The sequence below is a fragment of the Phoenix dactylifera genome, chromosome 3 (genome assembly GCF_009389715.1).
Source record: "Phoenix dactylifera cultivar Barhee BC4 chromosome 3, palm_55x_up_171113_PBpolish2nd_filt_p, whole genome shotgun sequence".
Lineage (NCBI taxonomy): Eukaryota > Viridiplantae > Streptophyta > Magnoliopsida > Arecales > Arecaceae > Phoenix > Phoenix dactylifera.
Window position 1 is genome coordinate 20,657,617 of NC_052394.1, and position 21,409 is coordinate 20,679,025.

A 21,409-nucleotide genomic window follows, 5' to 3' on the forward strand; every position below is an offset into this window, starting at 1 on the left:
CCGCATTGATCCATAAAAAAAAAAAAAAAAAAACAAGTGCAAATTTCGTATTGAGGTTAGCCAGTTAGCCTAGGGATAAGCCGGCTCTCTTAGAATGTCTTGATCTTAATTTTACCAAATTTGTTGGTATAGGCGTGTGAGGAGAGAGAGATTTTTTTTACCGTCCTTTAATTTTTGTTTAGACATTGAAGAACATCATTTTACCACAAGCTGTTTATCAAGATCAATGCCCCCATTATCCTGCATCTGAATATTGAATACAGGATAATTACAGAGGTTATGACTGATTGGTTCTTTAATTATATGTCTAGGGCTCCAACATGTTCTATCTTATACTAAATTCAATGCAGAAACATATATAATCCTATGCAGAACGAACCCGGACTGCTTAAAAGAATTTCTATCATTTATTTTTCGAGATTCTTCCAAAGTTCTTTCTTGTTGAAGCTTCCTTTGTTGTTACATTGAAGGACGTTTTGGAAGAAGATAATTTCTCACAAAGTAACAAGACAAGATGAAAAGAGGAATAATTCAGTTACACATACATGTCACTTTTAGTATGTTGTTCCTCGTAATCATTAAGGTCTACTTGAGATATATAGCCGCCTTGTAGATGACAAACATAGGATTCGCTTGCATTCTTTTAACCAAAGGGCAGAGTAAATAATATTGCATCTATTGATCTTTAGGCTTTTATTTATTGGCCTTCCTTTTGTTAGCTATTGTTTTAAGGTAGACACTCCAATAATTTTATTGAAAGAAGTTCTGTTTATATTTTAATCTAAAGTAGCTCAATCATGAATACAAAGTCAACTGCACTTCGTCCTTTAAAAATATTTTATATATGAACTGTGCGAAGGTCTCAATTCCTTAGGTTGGGGTGTCTGCCTAAAAATTGGATTGGGATACCAAAGCAACATGGCATGGTTTTCACCACTGCCGCTGAACATGGGAAGTCCAGGAGACATATAACCCTCCCGTTGATGCTTGAGAAACGGGAGGGTGTGTGATCCACATAAATTTCATTAAGATGATGAAATCAAGGAAGTACAAGATATTAGAAAAGAAAGAAATGCAAAGAGAGGGTAAGTTAAATGTACCAGATACTAGAAACAAGTAAAGCTAGAGGAGAGATTCAAGTAAAGAAACTACTTCAGCCATTTTGCCATCGATGTTGTTGGTGCATGGCTGAAACAGCTGAATTTGTGTGCTCAAGACATCCATAGAGCTGGTGACTGTTATCAAAATAAGGCCGCTCTGTTCTTCCCAATTGCCATATGATGCAGAATTCAAGCGAACACAGATCAAGTGGATAGCCAGGAATAAATCCCCAGGTGATCAGAGAGAGAAATATCTCTCACAATTATGATCTACCACGACCTAGATATTGGAGCTATCTGAACCTTTCTTTCACCATCGACTTGAATCTACCACCATTTGTGTATTGGTAACCTGAGCTCCAATACCATATTAACTTACTGCTAAATATTAAAAGCTCAAGCTGATAGGAAAAAAAATCAACAATGTATATAAAGCTTAACGAATCCACCTAGACTTAGAGTGTCCCCCATTTCAATTCCCTCATTCCCCTAGCCTTCTCCTTTCATTATATTCAAATCAAACCACCTGGTTACATGCACTGGTACGTACTCAAGCCTTCTCTGAATCCATGTTCTTCAATAACAACAGTCCAACTACCAACGCTACCTTTTTCCCCACCATTCTGAGAAGTCCTCAAAACGGCTCCACTGTACTCCCTCATGTTCCCCGCCACTTTGTTGTAGGTTCATGGATCACCATCGCATCAAAAGTGGCAGGTCAATTCAATCACCCTAACCACCGCTCTTCATTCTATTCTGGTCTTGTTTGAACTCCGCATTTTTCTGTTTTGGAAACACTTTTGTTATCTGTTGTCACCTCAAACTTCTGTTTAACAAAGTAAAGTTCTGTAGATCAAATGCAGAAAAACATAATGAGAAACATTGCCATGTTTTTTATACAGAACTTAGTTTTCATATAGTCACACTGCATTACGACAATTATTTTATGGAAAATGTTATAGATCACCTGTTGCCGACCGCTGCTCAGTTTACAGGAAGACATGGAAGCTGGTGATTGGTTGCATGCAGGTGAGGCCCGACTCATCAACCCCTCCATGTTAGACACCAGTCCGAGACAGCCACATCCTGGGTGAATCAAACAGTGATCAGATTGTTAGCAAGTAATCAATATCATAACTCTTTATCTTATAAATACATGGTATATTAAAACATGAAACTCATGCAGGAAAAATAAGTTATGTTTTTTTCCAAAAAAGTAAAGCAGGGAGTTTAGATATGTACTGTGAAATTACACATTTTCACTCCCTTTACTTTCTGATGTCCATTAGCAGCCAGATGTCAAAACTTCTTAAGCAGCTAAATTCCTCTACCCAAAGGCTCCAAAGGCTCTTAACCAAAAAAAAAAAAAAGGCAACATTAATATCACCAGCAACTTCCAAAATTAATGCAAGATGAACCAGAAAAACACAAAAAAAAAAAGACCAATTTGAGGAGACTAGACAGTTAGCCAACATAAGGCCATTACATTTGTGGTGGCTTGCCACCATTTTGCCAAAAAAAAAAAAAAAAAGCAAGCAAGCAAGCAACCAGAGGATAATAACATTTCTCAATCTACTCTAGTTCCTGATAGTTGCTGCTCAACCCTACTTGAGGAACTTACTGATCATCCAACTTAAGCATAAATTTTTCTAAAATTTTCATTGCCTACAACTTAGGCCACTCCAGCATTTATTGTGCATTGGCCTCTCAATTTGGCATTGACGCTAAATTTCCTGAGAAGCCCCTACCGCAAACACTTTCATATAGCTACTGCAAAACGACTGGGAAATCACCGAGAGTCATTCTTTCATAGTGCATCCCCCTTTCAATTTTACTCCAAAGAATGCGGAAAAAGGTTTAGCATTGCCACTGAGTATTTAAAAGCAATCAAAGCTTGAAGAAGGTAACAAATGTTTGCTAAAAAAAGGAAGGTAAGAAGTCACAAACTTTGAAAGGTTCATCATTCTGAAATAAAATATATACATCAAAATATGGACATCAAAGCAACAAAATAACAGCATGATCAGATAGCATCACCCAGCTTACAGAACAATTGGTAGGCTGGCTCCATTTTGAACAACTTTGTGCGTGTGAATGGTCCGTCTTGCCCCACCAGCTGGCCAATGTCTTCATCGGTAAGCTGTAGATGGAACTACTTTCATTAGGCAACAGGCAACCATTCAGCAGATCTTTTTTTCTGAACCATTCAACCATTCACCCTTACAAACTAATGGGTGTAAACAAATAGCGCGCCCCTCCACTAAAATGGGTTGGCTGTAACATTCTAATATTGTAATAATCAACCTAAAACCTATAGTCGTACCCAAAAAAAAGGGGAAAAAACAGTATGTTACATTCATACCCAAAAAAAAGGGGGGGGGGGGACAGTATGTTCCCGTCCAGCTCATGAGTTGAGCAGTTATGATCTATTTGATTGACCAATCATCTTCCAGGGTGGCCAGGAAATTTTCTGCAGCTCAGTTAATAATGCAAGACAATACCTCAAGGGAAGTTCCTTGATGCTCAGCTGCCCTCTAGATTGGTACAGATGTTTCCAAGCTTCTGTAGTCCCACAGTGACTCCACATAAATTATGTGTTCCCATCCACTCTCAAGTCCTTAACTGGCAAAAAACAATCTCCAGAATACTGTTTGCAACAGTTAAATGATGACTATGAGAGCTGCCATGCTAGCAACAATAAGTTGTTATTAATATTGTTAACTAGATGGTTTTAATGACAGCCAAGAAGCTCATATGGAACTTCTCGGCAATCTAGAATAACCAGTATGACACTGACCCAGATCATGATCTGTCACCTGGTTAGCTTGTGGCTCCCAAACCTGTCCATTTCAGCTTCTCTGGCTTAAGATACCACAGGTTTTGCAATAACAGTCACCAGTTTCATTTAAGGTTGCAGCAAGGCCATCAATTGCAATAGTTGCTCCTAGCCAAGCCAACAGAATGTTTGATGCTCCACAAGTATTGATTTGAACTTTCAAATTTATATACAGGTTAATGTTATAAATTCTTTGTGATGCTTCACATCCACAACCAGATCATATGTCAAAGCAAGACTTTCAAAATCCTTCACATTGATCCAAAAGGATCACTGAACTCGATGTGGACCACTTCGGCCACTATGGGTAAGGCTAGACAGGGTCTAGGAGCGAGATCCACCATATTAGAAAGCCAAATCGTATGCCAAATTTTTGGAGGTTATAACTTGGTCGTACGATGCCAGATTGAGATGATCTTTTTTTAAAAATTTGGTAATATTTCGAGATCTACGATGTGGCGCTGCCCCTTAAAGGGGACCGTGCACTTAGTGATCAGGCCCAAATTCCATTGGGCCCTGAATTAGGAGAACTTATATCCTACACCGCAAGCACCACGTGGCTGTGCACTACGCCAATCACCGCGTCTCCTTCCTATAGACCCCATTCATCATACGCTCGTCTTAATGATTGGCCCACAAGAAAGAGATGCGGTGATTAGCGTGGTGCACGGCCACATTGGTGCACACAGTGTAAGATATAATTTGCTCCAAAACAGGCAAATCAGATTGAATTTTTTTTCAGGAAAGGCTTTGACCGAAAGTATCTTCCAAGTCCAGAAGAATCAAGTAAAGCGACAGAAAGCAGTTAATGTAGAAGGTTGAGATCCACCTCCAGTAAAATTTTAGCTTTTTCGAGTTTATTTCTACTAATCATGTCTAATTTAGGAAAGTGGGTTCTATTAAAACTACGAGAAAAATCCAACTGAAATTGTGCAAGGATAGAACTCATCATTATAAATAGAGGCCATGTACCACAATTTTATCTTCATCAATGAAAGAAAGAGGACGAACACCCAACTTTCGTCATTTTTTTTGCCTTTTAATTTTTTTTGAGAGATTTGAGTTGAGCAGATTGAGGAAACTCTTCTTTCTCTCCGATCAGATTACACATTGACCTTCCTCTAACGGTCATGCAGAAAACTGCAAATGGCATTGCTATGACAAGAGTTGCAAATTGAGGAAAATGGCCAAAGAAAACCCAAGAATACCTAGAACATTGCTGTAGGAAAAGCTAAAAGAAAATATGAATAATGGTGTATCCCATAAAAGAAATGATAAATTCAATCAAAAATAACAGGTGGGGGCAGATTGGCATAAAATAATTTCTTATAGTTCTGAATTCTTTAACATTGATCGTCCTTTGATGGTCATGCACGAAATTGGAGATGGCTTTGTTATGGCAAGGGTCATGGAGTAAGCAAGAAGACCAAAGGAAGCCCAAAAATATCCAGATGCATTGCATGTGAGAGAGGTAAAGAAGAAACTTTGCCTAATAGTTTATCACGCAAAGGAATGATAGAGTCAACCACAAATAACAAGATGGGACAGATTGGCCACTAGTTCATTATAGTTCCATGCATCCTAACAATTACAACAGTATCAGTCCTTCCACAAGTCTCATGCTCTCACTAGATAAAACGATAAACAATCCTCTGGTAACACATCAGTTTAATCCATCACTTAATTTTAATGAGAATGTGTGCCCTGACTTTTTTTTGCTAACTTAAATAGTAAATCTAGGCAAACAGCATCAATTACTCCATAGTCTCTCATGGCACCAAACTGTGACTAGAGCCTCATTTCCACTAAACTTGCATTTTATACTTTTATCAGTTGGCGTAATGCTCAAAAAATTTTCCTTTTACAACATTACATGATTCTTAGATTATCAGCACAGATTCCCTCAGTCTTCTATATGATTATCAGAAGTCAATAAATGTGGCCCTATGCATGGGACTCTTGCACTCACCTGAGCTGTTTCTTTGTAATTAGTGCTCCTATATGTATGTCTTTTATGTTCATAGAATCATTGGACCCACTCTCCCCTTGACACCAACAAGTTACCAATAAGGATAATTTATTGTTTTTTTCTCTCCAAGTTCATTTCCAAGTGACACCAAACCTGTAGTATAGTCTTGATGCTTGGCCTTCTTTAGCATAAAAGGGAGAAGAGCTGATCACTTAATATCCATGCCATCAATAAATTGATATCAGATATTTTTCTGATATTCTAAAATTTCGTGATTTCATAAAATCATTTGGTAATCTAGTTTTATACAGACCAAAACACTCCCATAGCTTTCCAATAATTCTTCTATGTTACCATCAGATATTGGTATATCTATACTTCTGCAACATTTGCAAAGTTTTTATTGTTTCCACTATCTTTATTAAGTGTGGTTTTCCTTGTCCTGGTTTAACAACTATTGGAGGTATTGTTCAACTCACAAAGCTCAGCTTCTCTTGATAGAACCTACAAATCTTTTTTTTTTGGCCATTTATCAGTTGCTCTATGCATTAATCCTGATATCATGTGTCATTTCTTCATTGTTGTTTTGATGCAAGTCTATGTCCAGTGACCATCTTTCAAGCCTTGAGATTCCACCTCTGATTTTCCTTAGATGCATGCTGCATGAATTCAGAACTCTCCAGAAACATTTTTTAGCCACTCAACATACCGAGAAAAATCCAAGCTTTGTTAAATAACTGTGAAAGTTAGGTGACTTGGTGATAACCGCAGATTATCTTTTATAAGCTGTGAAAATTTAATATATTTAATTTTGTTCATGATAATTTAAATGGATCTTATGAATTGCATTTAGATTTGTCATAATAGAAGTTCCTTTCAGTTGTTAGCTTCCTCAATAGTTGAAGGGGGGGTACTTTGACCTGTTTCAAACCCAAGAAAATTGATGTAACTATCAGCTTGCAGAAGACACTGGTACCCACAGCATTGGTTCTCCTGTCATGGTCCTAGATAGTGCTCCATCACTAAATTAAATTATTCAGGCAAAAAGAGTTAATAAAATAGCATACAACAAAAAGACTTAGTATTAAGGCTAACGGATGCTTTCACCAAAAAACAGCTGTAGCTACTCTGGGTATTTAAATGACACAAATTTACATACAATTAGCAACTATTCAGCCCTAAGTGAAATCTTAGAAGCTTTCTGCATGTGAGGGAATGAAAGAGAATGAAGGAACAAAAAACAAAAATTTGCGTCCATAGTTCATAGTAGCACAAGGAACTGGATAGGGCACAAGAAAAGAGAGAGATTAAGTCCAATAAACATTCTTTTCTAAGAAAGTAATATAGAATTGTATATTGAGAGTCAGGGATATCATGCTATATATGCCATTCTCCAACATGCAATATAAGAGACTAATATTAGATTAAAAAACCATATCACACTAATAGGTTATTGCAACATCAAGTCATTCTGATCTAATTCCATCCATTTATTAGAATATTCAGATGTTACAAAAACATTAGTATGTAGGACACCTTTGCCTATCCGCTGCCACCACCACCACCCCCTGCCCGCAGCGGCAGCAAAACAACCAACACATGCATGCACATATACACATATCTTCTTTATCAATTCGGTGTGATACTTGTTTCAGTCGGTTATATAAGTCTTCAAATAAGCCCTCAAGCACTGATTGTTGGGCTGCGTTATATCTCACATGTCACACATATGACAGATTCTAACATATGCACTTCAACCGAGCGGCAGTACACCCCAGACCTCATGGTTTATGTCGATATTCTTCCTTAGCAATATTATATATTCATGGCTAATTAGAACAAATAAACATGAGACCTACCATCAGTGTATGTCAAGTGCTATATGGCACTAATTATGAGCCACACTAACCACTATGTATCTTATGCAATGAGCTAATGAACCAAAAATAAAGAGATCAATTGCAAAGAATTATTCATGCTATCCAATGCTGTGAGTCGATGGTGTTACTTGGAAGAAGTTTCACATCCTAAATTTACAAAGAAACTAAGCGGGGTAAAGTATATGCCAGTTATGCTCTTGCCCCCAAGGTAAATCCAACCAGATGATAAGCCTATTGGTGAGGCAAATGCTTAGGTTTCTTATTCCAAATTAGATCAAGAAGATGTACTTGCCAGAGGGAACGTGCAAAATGGTTGAGTTGGTAAATTCACCAGGAGTTGGACACCAGTGACTCAAGTTCAAATCCCGCTTTCAACCCAATTGAGTCCCAGTTTCCTACTAGCTCCCCCCCCCCCCCCCCAAAAAAAAAAGAGCTAAGGCTAGAGGCAGGCAGGGGTATGGGAACAAATTTGTGACCGTACTGTAGAATCAGTCCAGGAAAAGCTCTTTTTGCACAAGTCATGTCTCTGAAAACAGAATTGGCATTAGAACACATCCTGCAAATCCAATCAATATCTCTATCGACTAGAATACTTACCCCACACTTATATTAAGAATCCCCCTCTTCGTTCCCCAATCTCTCAAAGTCATTCCCCCAATGAAGCCCTGTTATGAAAATTTAAACTCATTGTCCCCCGGCACATCCTTTTCAAGCCTCCGCACTCTACTCAGTTGACAAGTTGCAGTCAAGCATCGTCCCACTAGCCTTTACCACTCCATTTGGAACACTCCTCCATATATTAAAACTCATTTTTGGAATCTTGAGATGGAAACGTTGCCTACTAAAAGATAAGCAAGGAGTTTGACGCATCCTTCACCTAAGGAGGTCAAGTTCACCAGCTTACTCTTCCAATTGGTGGTTTCTCTTCCCAAAATCTCAATCAAGATTTCTATATTAGCCCTCCAATAATAACATCTCTAAAATGTTCCAAACAGGCCTTCAGAGCATTCTAAATCAACTCATACGATACCAGGGTATCCTTATTCACTTGCCTTCAATATAATTATAGTACATATGATGTCAGGGAAGAAGCATATGGCGGAGATATATAATTTTTAAGAGCAGAAATGTATAAGGAAAAATGCTTTTTTTTTGGGGCCTAGGGCCCTGCAGAAGCTCTCAAAATCAAATAACAATCAATTTTTCGAGATGGAAATCTTGTTTCTAGAACTACCTCAAAAAAGAAAACAATTGGATTGACAAAGCCCAGAAGGAAGGTCGTAACTTTTACACTTGAACTACCGAAAATGTTGTTGCTATTCACCGAAATAATGCTAAAAATTAAGCTTTTTATGACATTAAATCCTGGATTTTTTTTCTAAAAATTCAAGAAAAGAAGATAAAAATCAAGCCCTAAATTTACTTATAGCACCGATCAAATTAGTTTACTTAGTTTGGATGATATTGAACCCTAAATCGAAGAAAATACCAACCATACGCATTATAAAGAAAAGGAGGAAAAATAGATTCCAAACTCAGAGAGATCAGCAAGAGAGACAAATATAATCAGGCAAAGAGATGCCTGCGAGAAGCCCTTCTTCCAGGGTTGCCTATGCGGATCTGCGAGAAGAGCCTTTATCTAGGGTTTAGAAGGAAACTCGTTTTACATCGTGGAAGCATCGAATGCGAACACGCGCACCGGGGGGGAGGCGTGGAGAGAGAGAGAGATGGGGCGCTTTCAGGAAGCGTGGGGAAGGAGCGATTGTCGTAATCTTATGAACTCGTACGCGATATTTCTAGCGTCCAAGAGGTTATACGTAAATATAAAACCTGCATTACGTTGCCGACTTCATTTGGTAAATGGGTGCTTCAAAGAAACTTATTTCTAGCACCCTATTTGAATAATAAATTACTTATTAGTCCGTAAGTCAGCAAGCTCCAAATCAAGCCACCAAGTGTTAGTTACTTATGAGCTGTTGAGTTACAACATAATTCGCTATATCAATATGCATCGAACGAATTCGATACTAACACTCGGTACGACGAAAAAATTTTGTATCATACCGATACATTATTAGTAAGATAGGGCGGTACATGTCCGATGCCAAGACGATGAATCTTAGCTATGAGCACCATATAAAACTAACAAGTTACTTTATTTGGATTATCTTGAGGAAAAATATTTTTAGGTTCTTGACCATGCAAAAATTCATTTAGCAATCTCTTATAAACTTTACTTAAAAAGGAAAATTGACCCACTTTGTTTTTACATGGAGTGTTGGGGAAAATTATTTTTAGTTAGCAGGTTAAACGGCTAATTACCTAAAAATCTTCTATTTACATGTTTTCCATAAAGTTGGCACACCTGCTAACTCCATTTCATTATGTATACGTGTGTGTGAAGAAAAAAATTACTTATAGCTCCCTGGTTTAATAACTCATCACTTATGACTTTCTGACTTACAAGCATCGCATAAAGTTAACCAAATTAAACAATATGGACGAAGCAAGTGAATAATACATCTGATGCATGTGGTTGTACAGATAAATAGATAGGCATATGGAACTCACCGCCACACTCCCATTTGGAATTTTTTTTACCATCTATTGAATATTTAAATGCTAAATTACGAACAAATGCTTAACTTATAATTTTTATATGAAATTGAGAAAGCCTACCCACTTTCACTTGCACCGCTAAGGGCCTAGTGGCAAAATTGAGTTGCTTGAGGGATGGAGCCTGATGTGCATCCTCAGTCTTCGGTGTTAATTGGGGAAGGAAAAGCAATGGCTAATCAAACTTACATTTGTAAGTGCTCAATAAGTTGCCATTGTTTCAGCATCCAGTGTTGAGAAGGGTACAACCCGTGTAGTGGGTCAATCATCGGATACTACACCAAGTTCATATCTGCTTTAACTCAGATCTAAATGAGAGAGACTTGCAACCATGATTGGGGGTGGAATGCTTAATCGTTTAACCTATTTAAATTATTTCAACACACTGTGGATAAGATAGATGGCCTGTTTGACAAAATGGTAAGACTTGAATCTGAATTTTTAATATGTTTAATAAATATGTCGAGTTTCTGTTGACAAATTTTTGATATATCGTATATCCAACCCAATTTGTATTTTGTTCGACTCGATCCGATTGCCACCCTCAAGGTTATGTTCTTCCATATTTGACATGATGAATATCATTTTTCCAAACCAATATATCTATAGAGATGAAAAGCATGCCTATTATTCAAATCATGCCTATCTTTACAATGAGCAGGTTAACTGCCAATGGTAAAAATAAAAAAAAAATAACACCATCACCAGCCGTTGTTAATGCGGTCCTCGATGTTTTTAGACCACATATCACATTTATCTGAGTCCTCACAGAAACCATTTGAAACTTCTTCCATAGTTGTCAATAATCCCTCGGTTCATGTCAAATGATTACAAGTTGTGCAGCGTATCAGCTATTATACGATGGTTGTTCTCATCAGAGGACGCAAGGCTTGTAATCAACTAATAATTGTACGCGGTGCATGTGCCTACTATGTGCTCGTGTAAATTGCTAACTGAATAAAAGAACACGAATAAAATAATATAAATGATTGATCACTCTCTTTCTTCAATTCTTTCACTTGGATTCTGTTACCCGCTTCATAGTACAAATAGCCGGATGAAAGAGAACCGAAATGGCACTGAAGAATCCTATTCCTACCATTCTTTGTTCCTGCGTCAAAAAAGATAGAAAGCAGGGCAGAAATAAACATGATACACATTTAAACCCTCTCTGCAATACCAATCAACAGGTAATGCAATTCTTCCCTATATATACAACCCTCACAATGATCTGTCTCACAGCAACAAGCCATTATTCCCGTGTCAATATAGGTCCGAAAGGAAGGAATAAGAGATGCATCTCAAACACAGGGAATTCTCAATCCCCTCCTTATTCCTCCCTCTGTTCCTCCTCTGTTCCTCTGTCCATGGAACCTTGGCCACAGATGCTAGCCTCGAGTTCTTGGACCCGACACTCCCTCCGGCTCTCCCGAGCCAGACCCCGAAATGCTCTGTTCTCGTCCTTCAGCAGGATTTCACCGGCACGGTTGGCACCTCCCCCGTCACCACGAACTACACCCACCCCGTCGACTGCCCCGCCCCATGGACCCGCGTCGTGCTGGAGCTCTCCTTATCTGCCTCCGGCGTCCCCGTCCAGAAGGACCGCATCGCTGCTGTCTGGATCGACGGCGCTGAGATCCTCCGGACTAGTACTCCATTCACTATAAACCACAGCGCCTTTTGGAAGGTCCACAAGGACGTCACTCGCTACACCGCCCTCCTCCGCCGGCTCAGTGGCGGCGGCGGTACCGTCTCCATGATGCTTGGAAACTCCAATTCCAAACCCCCGGGCGTCTTCACCGCCAATGTCTCTCTCCACTTCTACCGTGGAGCACTGTCTGCTAAGTCCATCAACAATGGTCACCCAAGCGTTAAAGGTCTCTACCGCGAGCCCGCCGACCATGTCATCCCCATTTCGCAAGAGAAGGCGAGCAACGGCAGCAGCTTTTGGTTCCAGATCAGCGGCAACTCCGACATTTCAACGGCCTCGGTCGTAATTCCCAGGAACACATACCGTGCAGTACTGGAGATCCTTGCGTCCTACCACGCCGACGACGAGTTCTGGTATGCCAACCCGCTCCAGACGGAGTACCTGCAGGGCGGCCTCGGCGAGACAAGGGCCAACGGCGGTTTACGCCAGCTGTACGCGACCATCGACGGAAAGTTCGTCGGTGGCCACATACCGTTCGCTGTCATATACCCAGGATCCATCAACCCCTATTTCTGGTCCCCGGTCGCCGCCATCGGAGCCTTCGACATGCCTACCTACGACCTCGAGGTGACCCCATTCCTCGGGCTTGTGGTCGACGGCCAGCCACATGAAATCGGGCTCGGTGTCAAGCACAGCCAGTCCTACTGGCTCCTCACCGCCAACCTCCACCTGTGGGTCGACCGGTGGTCGGACGCCGTGGAGGCGATGCTGGTGGACTACCGAGCGCCGCCGCTGAGAGTGAACCCCCAAGCAGAGTGGAGGAACCAGGATGGGAGCTCGGAGATCGACGCCGAGGGGCTGCTCAGGTTCGTTGGATGGGTAAGCTCGTCCAAAGGGAATGTCACCACCCTGGTGAGGCAGAAGGTGACGTTCAAGAGCCAAGTGGTGGTCCAGAACAGGGGAACAGTAAGACAAGTGGAGATGATAAACAAGGAGGCCATGACGGTGGGGGTGCACAGAGGAAAAAACCAGGTGGTGGGGCGGGTGCAGCTCTTCATGGACGCGCCGCTCCAGGTGCAGACGTCGACGGTGAATGCGGCCGGAGGGGCGGTGCTCCGGAACACGAGGCTGTACCACCAGCTGGAGGAAGTGCTGAAATTGAACGATAACATGGCGGTGAGCACGAGCATGCTGACGGACCGGCAAGACGCAGAGGGGACGGTGTTGATGCATGATGGCATGCCGGTGTGGGGTGGTGGGAGCACCAAGTCATCCTACAAGTACAGAGATGAGAACACTTGCTATCTCCGGACGGTGGACGCCGCCGGTGGTGCGGTCAAAAACGACGTCACAAGCGCGTCGTGCGCAGCGGCCTCCGCCGCGCAGGCCTGGGTTTGTCTGGGTCACTTTTGATGCCTCTTGCTATGGTCATTTTCTTTCAGTCATCCAGCTTAAGATATAATCCTAAACTTCAATATTGTATTATTCTAAATTGAAGTAGAAATATTTATGTTCCTAAACATCAGCATAAAAAAAATTTATCCCACCTAAGGAGACAAGGTCAGATGAGGCCGAGAAATTAAACCTTGCACCACGTCGGTGGTGCACCACAGAAACAAATAGAGAACAAGAGGATAACAAGACAGGGAAAAGAACGAACTGGGTCATAGAGATCATATTATATATCTTGTATTATACCTTGAATTTGTTTTGGGCCAAATCTAGAACGCGCCTGGTACAAAGACTTAAGTCACTACGCCCCTGCCCAGCCGACCAAGGACCCGCCTGGGCATCACGCAGTATAACAGACCACGCAAGGTGAAAGGGCATGAACCTTCAAAGAGAGGGGCCTTCAAACTCATATGCTCCACATTTCTGCTATTATTATTCAGATATGTTACCAAGATTAATTGTGCCTTGTGGTTGACACGAATGATTGTTTCTCAACTAATGAGACTGTGAAGGTAATTATGATAAAAGAAAAGGATAAAAAGAAAAAACATTAGCAAGAAACGTGGGAGGATAATGTCCAGTGCTAAACCTACAAAAATGAATGCTGATGGTTTGTGCCTAGATACTGCACCCTTTTTAGTTACTGCAGCCTATGTATCAATTGGATTTGGCCAATTTTTAGAATGAGACCTTGTAACTTCACATTTTCTACATTTATAAACGGGTCAAACTTGGGTTCGATCCGTGGGATATCCACATCCAAACTTGATAAGAAAAATAAATTTCAGATGCAAGTTCAGATCCATCAAAATAAGTAGGCTGCAAATCACTTTCAAACTCGATTAATAATTGTTGCTGGTGGTCCAAACCGAGAACGATTGACACGACGGTGTGAACGGGGTTCCGCCTGAGTTGTCTTGGTTGGTGCTGGTTGCGCTCCACCTTCCGCCAAGGAACCTGCAAACAAGCCTTGCACCACCACCAGGGTGGTGATGGCCCTCCGACGGTCAAGTCAGAGGAGATTGGAGGAGGAGAGATGATAATCACAAGTGGGAGAGAGTGCTCTGGGAGGTATTGCTTACCCCCCCCTTCTCCCCCCAGCCGCATATATACCTGGCTGGGAGGTCTCTCAGGGGGGTTTGTCGTCGTGGGGCACGATAGAATGGCCACTGACATGGCCGTTACGGGGCGTCGTGGAGCAGCGCTGGGTACGGTCATGGCAGGGCGTAGTGGAGCTCCGCTTTGTACGGTTGATACAGGAGATCGTGGGCAGCATCGGGTACAGCCGTTGCAGGGAGTAGTGGAGCAGGAGGCCGCGGCGTGCCTCTGGAGAATAGCCTGTCGTTATCAAAAGATCTCCGACTCGGGGTCGGAATGCTGGATCATAGGGCAGCCGACCCGGGGTCGGGCTGCGAAGCCGAGGAGGTCCGACTCGGGGTCGGAGTGCTGGATCATAGGGCAGCCGACCCGGGGTCGGGCTGCGGAGCCGAGGAGGTCCGACTCGGAGTCGGAGTGCTGGATCATAGGGCAGCCGACCCGGGGTCGGGCTGCGGAGCCGAGGAGGTCCGACTCGGGGTCGGAGTGCTGGATCATAGGGCAGCTGTAGCTTTCCTGGATACGCGTGCCGATCACGTGGGGCATGGCGGCTCAATTCCCCCATAACAGTAGCCCCCCACTTCCGAGCCTGGAACCAGAAGGGGAACAGGTGAAGGGAGTGATGTTTCGAGATTGCCGCCATCCTTCGGAGAGGCGCGCGCGCTTCAAGCTTCCCGCCTTCTTTATGGCGTATGGCGGTTGCTGCTGACCTGGCAACCTGAGGATTTCGGCGGACATCCTTCCTTAATGGTGTCGATTCGCCTTTGGGGTGCGAGCGACCCTTCGGCGGCCAGGCGTCTTCTGGCGTCATCGAGGTGTCACTTGCCCTCTCGCCTATTTAATCGGGGGCCCTCCCCCGTCCGTCTTCTTCTTTACGGACATTTTCGAGTTTCTCCTTTGCGCTACCATTGTTGCCGCCGAAACGTTCGCTTGCTTTTCCTTTGACGCTCTCGGAGCCGTTCTTCCTCCTCTTCAAGTGAGTTTCCCACTCTTCTACTTTGAGCTCTTCATACTTTTTCTTTTTGTACTAGTGCACCCCAGTCGTTCCGGCCTTTCCCTCCTTCTTGACCCCGTCCTGACCGTAGATTGGCCATTAGGGATGGGCGAAGTGGGAGCAGATAGCATCAAGTCAAAACTGGTCGCCGAGGACTTAGACGGATTTGTGGCTCGGTACCACCTTCCCGAGGCCTGCAATGTCACGCTCCCAGGGCCTGAGGAGAGGATGTCTCATCCTCCTCGAGGGAAGATCGCCATCAATGAGGGCATCCTCCAGGCCGGGTTCCGCTTTCCCCCTTCAGACCTAGTCTTACAGGTGCTCCGGGGTTTAGGAATGGCACCGACGCAACTGGTGCCGAACTCGTGGCGTGCTCTGACGGTCTTCCAGGTTCTCTGTCGCTTGCATGCGATTCCCGCCACCTTGAACGTTTTCTGGGAGCTCTACGGCCTGAGCGGCCACCCCCAGGACAAAGGGTGGTGGTGCTTCGCAGCGCGGCGAGGGTGCGGCCTTGTCAAGGAGGGTCCTACCTCCATTCACCACTGGAAGGAGCGCTTCTTTTTCGTTGATGCAGACCCCTCCTGGGAAATCAGGGCAATCTGGGGGACGCCGGTGAAGTCCCCAATTGGCCTGTCGAAGTTGTCGAGGGAGGAATCCGAGGGCGTCGCCGCCTTGAAGGGGTTGGTCGCCGAGGGCCAGCTTCCCCCGGTGGGCCGCCTTATTTCTGAGGATACCTTGGTGAACGTCGGTTTGAGCTCGGTCCCCACCGACCGTGAGTCCGCCATCGTTTCTTTAGCTCTTTTCTTCTCTTTCGTTCCTTCTTCCTTTCGGTTTCTCAGTCCCTGACCATCCCGTCCTTCTTGCAGAGGTCGACGACGTCATGCGGTCGGTGAAGTCGAAGGCTGTTGGTAGGGCGTCCCTGCTGGAAGCAGTCCGGAGGAGGAAACGAGCTCTTCCGAGCGGGGCCCCACCGGCGAAGAAGTCCCGTAAGGAGATACCTCCGATGCCGACCGACGAGTCCGGGCCCACCGGTCAGGGAGATGTCGTGGGCACCGACCGGCAGCTGACGCTGTATCAGCCCTCCGGTGGTAAGGTTGCCGCTACTCCGGAGGTGCCACCTGAGCCTGCTCAAGACGGACGGGTCGGACGTGATCGGTCCCCGACCCGGCCTTCGACTCGGTCGGCTCCTGATGACTCGAGGAGGGGCGCGCCGAGGCCCCGGCCGAGCGGGACCCTATCAATTCCTGGGGCGACCCCCGCCCCGAGCGCGATCAGCCGGACTCTTCCCCAGGCGATGGATAAGGGTAAGGCTGCAGAACCACCATCCGGCTCCGGGGAGAAATCGGAGTCTGCCTTCACTACCGATGGCGCCCGAAATCTCATCGAAACAGTGTTGCTGGAGAAGGACCGTCGGCGGGTCCGGGAGTTGGATGTCTCTGACGTTGGGGCCGCCAGCTGCGTCTGTCTCATGTCGGTGAGTGTTCTTCTGGCCGTCTTTCACCATTTATTGGCTCTGTTGTTCTCCGCCTGACTCCCTTATTTTTCCTATTTCTTAGCTCGCCCAGTACATGATCCGTCTGGAGGAGTGCTACAAGGAACAGGCGGGGCTTTTGGCGAAGGCCGAGGACCGGCTGAAAGCAATGGAAGAGGGAGGCCGGGCTGCGGCAGGCAGGACGACCGGGGACCTCGAGGCGAGGCTCCGGGAGGCCGAAGAGCGGGCACTCGGCTTCGCCGCCCTGGAGGAGCAACTGTCAGAGGCTCGGGAGCAACTCAAAGCCGCCTCGGGCCTCGAAAGCAGGGTCAAGAAGGCGGAGGAACGGGCTGAAAAGCAGTCCCGGAAGATCGCGGACTATCGAGAGCGGTGGGAGAAGGCCCAGCGGTCTGCCGACAACGCCTGCGACCGAATCCGCTCTTTTGAAGCCAAACTAGGCGAACTGGAGTCGGCCCTGGAGAAGTCATGCACGGACGTCCAAGAGCTCCGTTCGCGCCTGAAGGAAGCCGAGGCCGCTCGGGTTGCTACCGAGGCGAAGCATAAAGAGGCTCAGGCTGATCTGCTGAGGGTCTCCTCTGAGGCCGAAGGCCGGATTGTGGCGAAGGTCTTGGAGGCCAAGGCTCAGATTATGGAGCGAGCTGAGGCGGAGCTGGCCGAGAAGAGGGCGGAAATCGGGCGTCAGGCGGTAGAGGCTTATCGCCAGTCCGCCGAGTTCGCCCATGATATGTCGGAGGCAGTGCGGACCTATCGCCAGTCTGACGAGTTTGTCCATGACGCGTCGGACGCGGGGGCCGAAGCCTTCACCTTGGGCTTCGAGGAGGGCCTGGCAAGGGTGTCGGCTAAGTATCCCGAAGTTGACCTGAGCGAGATCTCCCTCCTGGACTCCTCTCCGGCGCCATCGCCTGCTGGTTCTCCTGCTGCTTCCCTACCTCCCGCGGACGAGCCCGGCGTTCCCGACCCGGGAGTTCCTCCAAGCTGACCTCTTGTACCTTTTATTGTCTTTTTTATTTTGTATGTCGGCGTTTTGCCCAATTGTATGGGCCTCGGCCCTGAAAATTAATGCACGTTGAATATTTCTTCATCTCGCCCTCGTCCTCTTTTTTTTTTTTTTTTAGCTCTTGGTTGCTTCTTGCTGACTTTTGATTCCCGAAGTTCTTCCGGCGCTAGGCCAGGCATCCGAGGGTTAAACCTCAGGAAACTCTTCCGGCGCTAAGCCAGGCATCCGAGGGTTAGGCCTCAGGAAATTCTTCCGGCGCTAAGCCAGGCATCCGAGGGTTAGGCCTCAGGAAATTCTTCCGGCGCTAAGCCAGGCATCCGAGGGTTAGGCCTCAGGAAACTCTTCCGGCGCTGAGCCAGGCATCCGAGGGTTAGGCCTCAGGAAACTCTTCCGGCGCTAGGCCAGGCATCCGAGGGTTAGGCCTAAGGAAACTCTTCCGGCGCTAAGCCAGGCATCCGAGGGTTAGGCCTCAGGAAATTCTTCCGGCGCTAAGCCAGGCATCCGAGGGTTAGGCCTCAGGAAACTCTTCCGGCGCTGAGCCAGGCATCCGAGGGTTAGGCCTCAGGCAACTCTTCCGGCGCTAGGCCAGGCATCCGAGGGTTAGTCCTCAGGAAATTCTTCCGGCGCTAAGCCAGGCATCCGAGGGTTAGGCCTCAGGAAATTCTTCCGCTCGCTGGTCGGCCAAGGCTGGCGCAAGCCGAAGCGACCGGTCGGGGCTTCCGGCTAGTCTGCTCCCGGGATGATCATCGGGTTAGCCAGGCATCTGAGGGTTGTCAAGCCTCAAGGAAATTCCGCTCGTTGGTCGGCCAAGGCTGGCGCAAGCCGAGGCGACCGGTCGGGGCTTCCGGCTAGTCTGCTCCCGGGATGATCATCGGGTTAGCCAGGCATCCGAGGGCCGAGCCTCGGGAGATTCCACTCGTTGGTCGGCCTAGGCTGGCGCAAGCCGAGGCGACCGGTCGGGGCTTCCGGCTAGTCTGCTCCCGGGATGATCATCGGGTTAGCCAGGCATCTGAGGGTTGTCAAGCCTCAGGGAAATTCCGCTCGTTGGTCGGCCAAGGCTGGCGCAAGCCGAGGCGACCGGTCGGGGCTTCCGGCTAGTCTGCTCCCGGGATGATCATCGGGTTAGCCAGGCATCCGAGGGCCGAGCCTCGGGAGATTCCACTCGTTGGTCGGCCTAGGCTGGCGCAAGCCGAGGCGACCGGTCGGGGCTTCCGGCTAGTCTGCTCCCGGGATGATCATCGGGTTAGCCAGGCATCTGAGGGTTGTCAAGCCTCAGGAAAATTCCGCTCGTTGGTCGGCCAAGGCTGGCGCAAGCCGAGGCGACCGGTCGGGGCTTCCGGCTAGTCTGCTCCCGGGATGATCATCGGGTTAGCCAGGCATCTGAGGGTTGTCAAGCCTCAGGGAAATTCCGCTCGTTGGTCGGCCAAGGCTGGCGCAAGCCGAGACGACCGGTCGGGGCTTCCGGCTAGTCTGCTCCCGGGATGATCATCGGGTTAGCCAGGCATCCGAGGGCCGAGCCTCGGGACATTCCACTCGTTGGTCGGCCACTTGTCGCTCGCCGCCCATCGGGGTTTCTCTGTGCCCAGCCGCGACCGTGTTTCTCCTCTCCTCCAAGCGTTGCCTGGGGGGAACACGAGAAGGGTATTAAACGCTAATTAATGCGTTACCTGGGAAATCGGATCGCCAGTTGCTGCTGGTGAGGAGTGTTAGTTGAGCGGCCGCGATACGCGGGTTCTTCGAGGAGGATGCGGCCTGGGCGCGAGCGGAGACACGTGGACCTAGGGGTATACGTCACCCGGATCGTCCTTTTTAAATTGTCTTTCTGGCCTTGTTGTTCTACTGGTAATACATCCGCAGGTTAGCGGAATTCCAGCCCCTTGGAATTTCTCGGCCATCTAGGGCTTCCAACTGGTAGGAGCCAGGTCGGTTTACCCAACGAACTTTATACGGGCCTTCCCAATTTGGCGCTAGCTTCCCACCTTCCGTAGGTTGAGATGCCTTAGCTCGCCTCAGCACCAGATCTCCAATTCTGAAAAGCTTCGGTCGGACTTTGGAGTTGTAATATCGGGCCACCCTCTGCTGATACATTGCCATCCGTACCTGAGCCATTTCCCTTGCCTCTTCCAAGAGATCCAAGTTCCCTCGGAGTTGCTCTGAATTGGCCTCGGGTCGGTGCGCGGCCACCCGAGGCGAGGGGAGTCCGAGCTCCACGGGGGCAACGGCTTCCGTGCCATAGGTTAGGCTGAAAGGCGTCTCTCCAGTAGGAGTCCGTTGTGTGGTCCGATACGCCCAAAGGACATTCTCGAGTTCCTCGACCCAAGCTTGCCCCGTCCGGCCGATCCGCGCTTTGATACCTTGGAGGATTGTCCGATTTGTGACCTCGGCCTCGCCGTTGGTTTGGGGATGCGACACGGATGTGAACCGATGCTCGATCCCGAATTCCTCGCAGAAGTCCCGGAAGTGCTTGTTATCAAACTGTCGACCGTTATCCGAGATGAGGACCCGAGGTACTCCAAATCGGACAATGATGTTCTTCTTCACGAACTTCCGGACTTGTGCCTCCGTGATGGTGGCCAGTGGCTCTGCCTCCACCCACTTGGTGAAGTAGTCGATGGCGACAATCAAAAATTTTCGCTGGGCCGAAGCGACGGGGAATGGTCCGAGGATATCCATTTCCCACTGTGCGAAGGGCCAGGGCGCGGTGATTGGCGCCAAGGGGACAGAGGGGACTCTCTGGACGTTGGCGTGGCGCTGGCAGGCGTCGCATTTCCGCACGTGGTCCTTCGAGTCCTCCAACAAGGTCGGCCAATAGTAGCCTTGCCTCATGATCTTATGCGCCAAGGACCTAGCCCCCAAGTGCGATCCGCAGATGCCTTCGTGGACTTCGCCGAGGGCGTAGGCCGCTTCCGCGGGGCGGAGGCACCTTAAGAGGGGGGCGGTAAACGAGGTCCGATACAGCCTCCCTTCATAAAGTACGTAGTGGGCGGACTTCTTTACAAGCCGCCGGGCCTGATCTTCGTCTTCAGGGAGGATTCCTTCGGCGAGGTAGGCGACGAGCGGGTCCATCCAAGACGGCTCGGGATCAATTGCCATCACCGCTCCAGCCCCGTCAATGCTCGGGGCATCCAGGGTCTCCAGGTAGATTGCCCTCGACAAGTTGTGCGCGTCTGCGTCCACTAGGCGGGACAACCTGTCGGCCCTGGCATTTTCGCTCCTCGGGACCTGCTGAATGTCAACACTGCCGAGGTCGGGAATGAGTGTTTGCACCTTCCGGACGTAGCTCTGCATGGTCGGGCTCCGCGCCTCGAACTCCCCTCGAACCTGCCC

The 21,409-nt window shown here is 47.0% G+C and overlaps 1 protein-coding gene and 1 long non-coding RNA gene across 4 annotated transcripts; one reads left to right on the forward strand and one right to left on the reverse strand.

Annotated features, from left to right (window-relative positions):
- Positions 1-962: 962 nt before the first annotated feature.
- On the reverse strand, positions 963-9,555 carry LOC103718048. 3 transcript variants are annotated; one of them, XR_003387822.2, is made up of 5 exons: positions 3,602-9,555; positions 3,147-3,240; positions 2,343-2,449; positions 2,068-2,186; positions 963-1,946 (listed from the first exon to the last, which is right to left on the reverse strand). It is a non-coding gene; the product is annotated as an uncharacterized LOC103718048 (long non-coding RNA). The 3 variants fall into 3 exon arrangements; XR_005511213.1 differs by having other exon boundaries at positions 3,463-9,555; XR_605769.3 differs by having other exon boundaries at positions 3,147-9,555.
- Positions 9,556-11,695: 2,140 nt separating this feature from the next.
- On the forward strand, positions 11,696-13,465 carry LOC103718796 (peptide-N4-(N-acetyl-beta-glucosaminyl)asparagine amidase A-like). The gene has a single exon (XM_008807776.4). It carries the CDS (start codon positions 11,696-11,698, stop codon positions 13,463-13,465), a length of 1,770 nt encoding a protein of 589 aa, XP_008805998.2.
- Positions 13,466-21,409: the final 7,944 nt, after the last annotated feature.

What these genes read in the sequence shown, in the direction of transcription:
- LOC103718796 (XM_008807776.4), top strand. Translation starts at nt 11,696, where the DNA reads ATGCATCTCAAACACAGGGAATTCTCAATCCCCTCCTTATTCCTCCCT.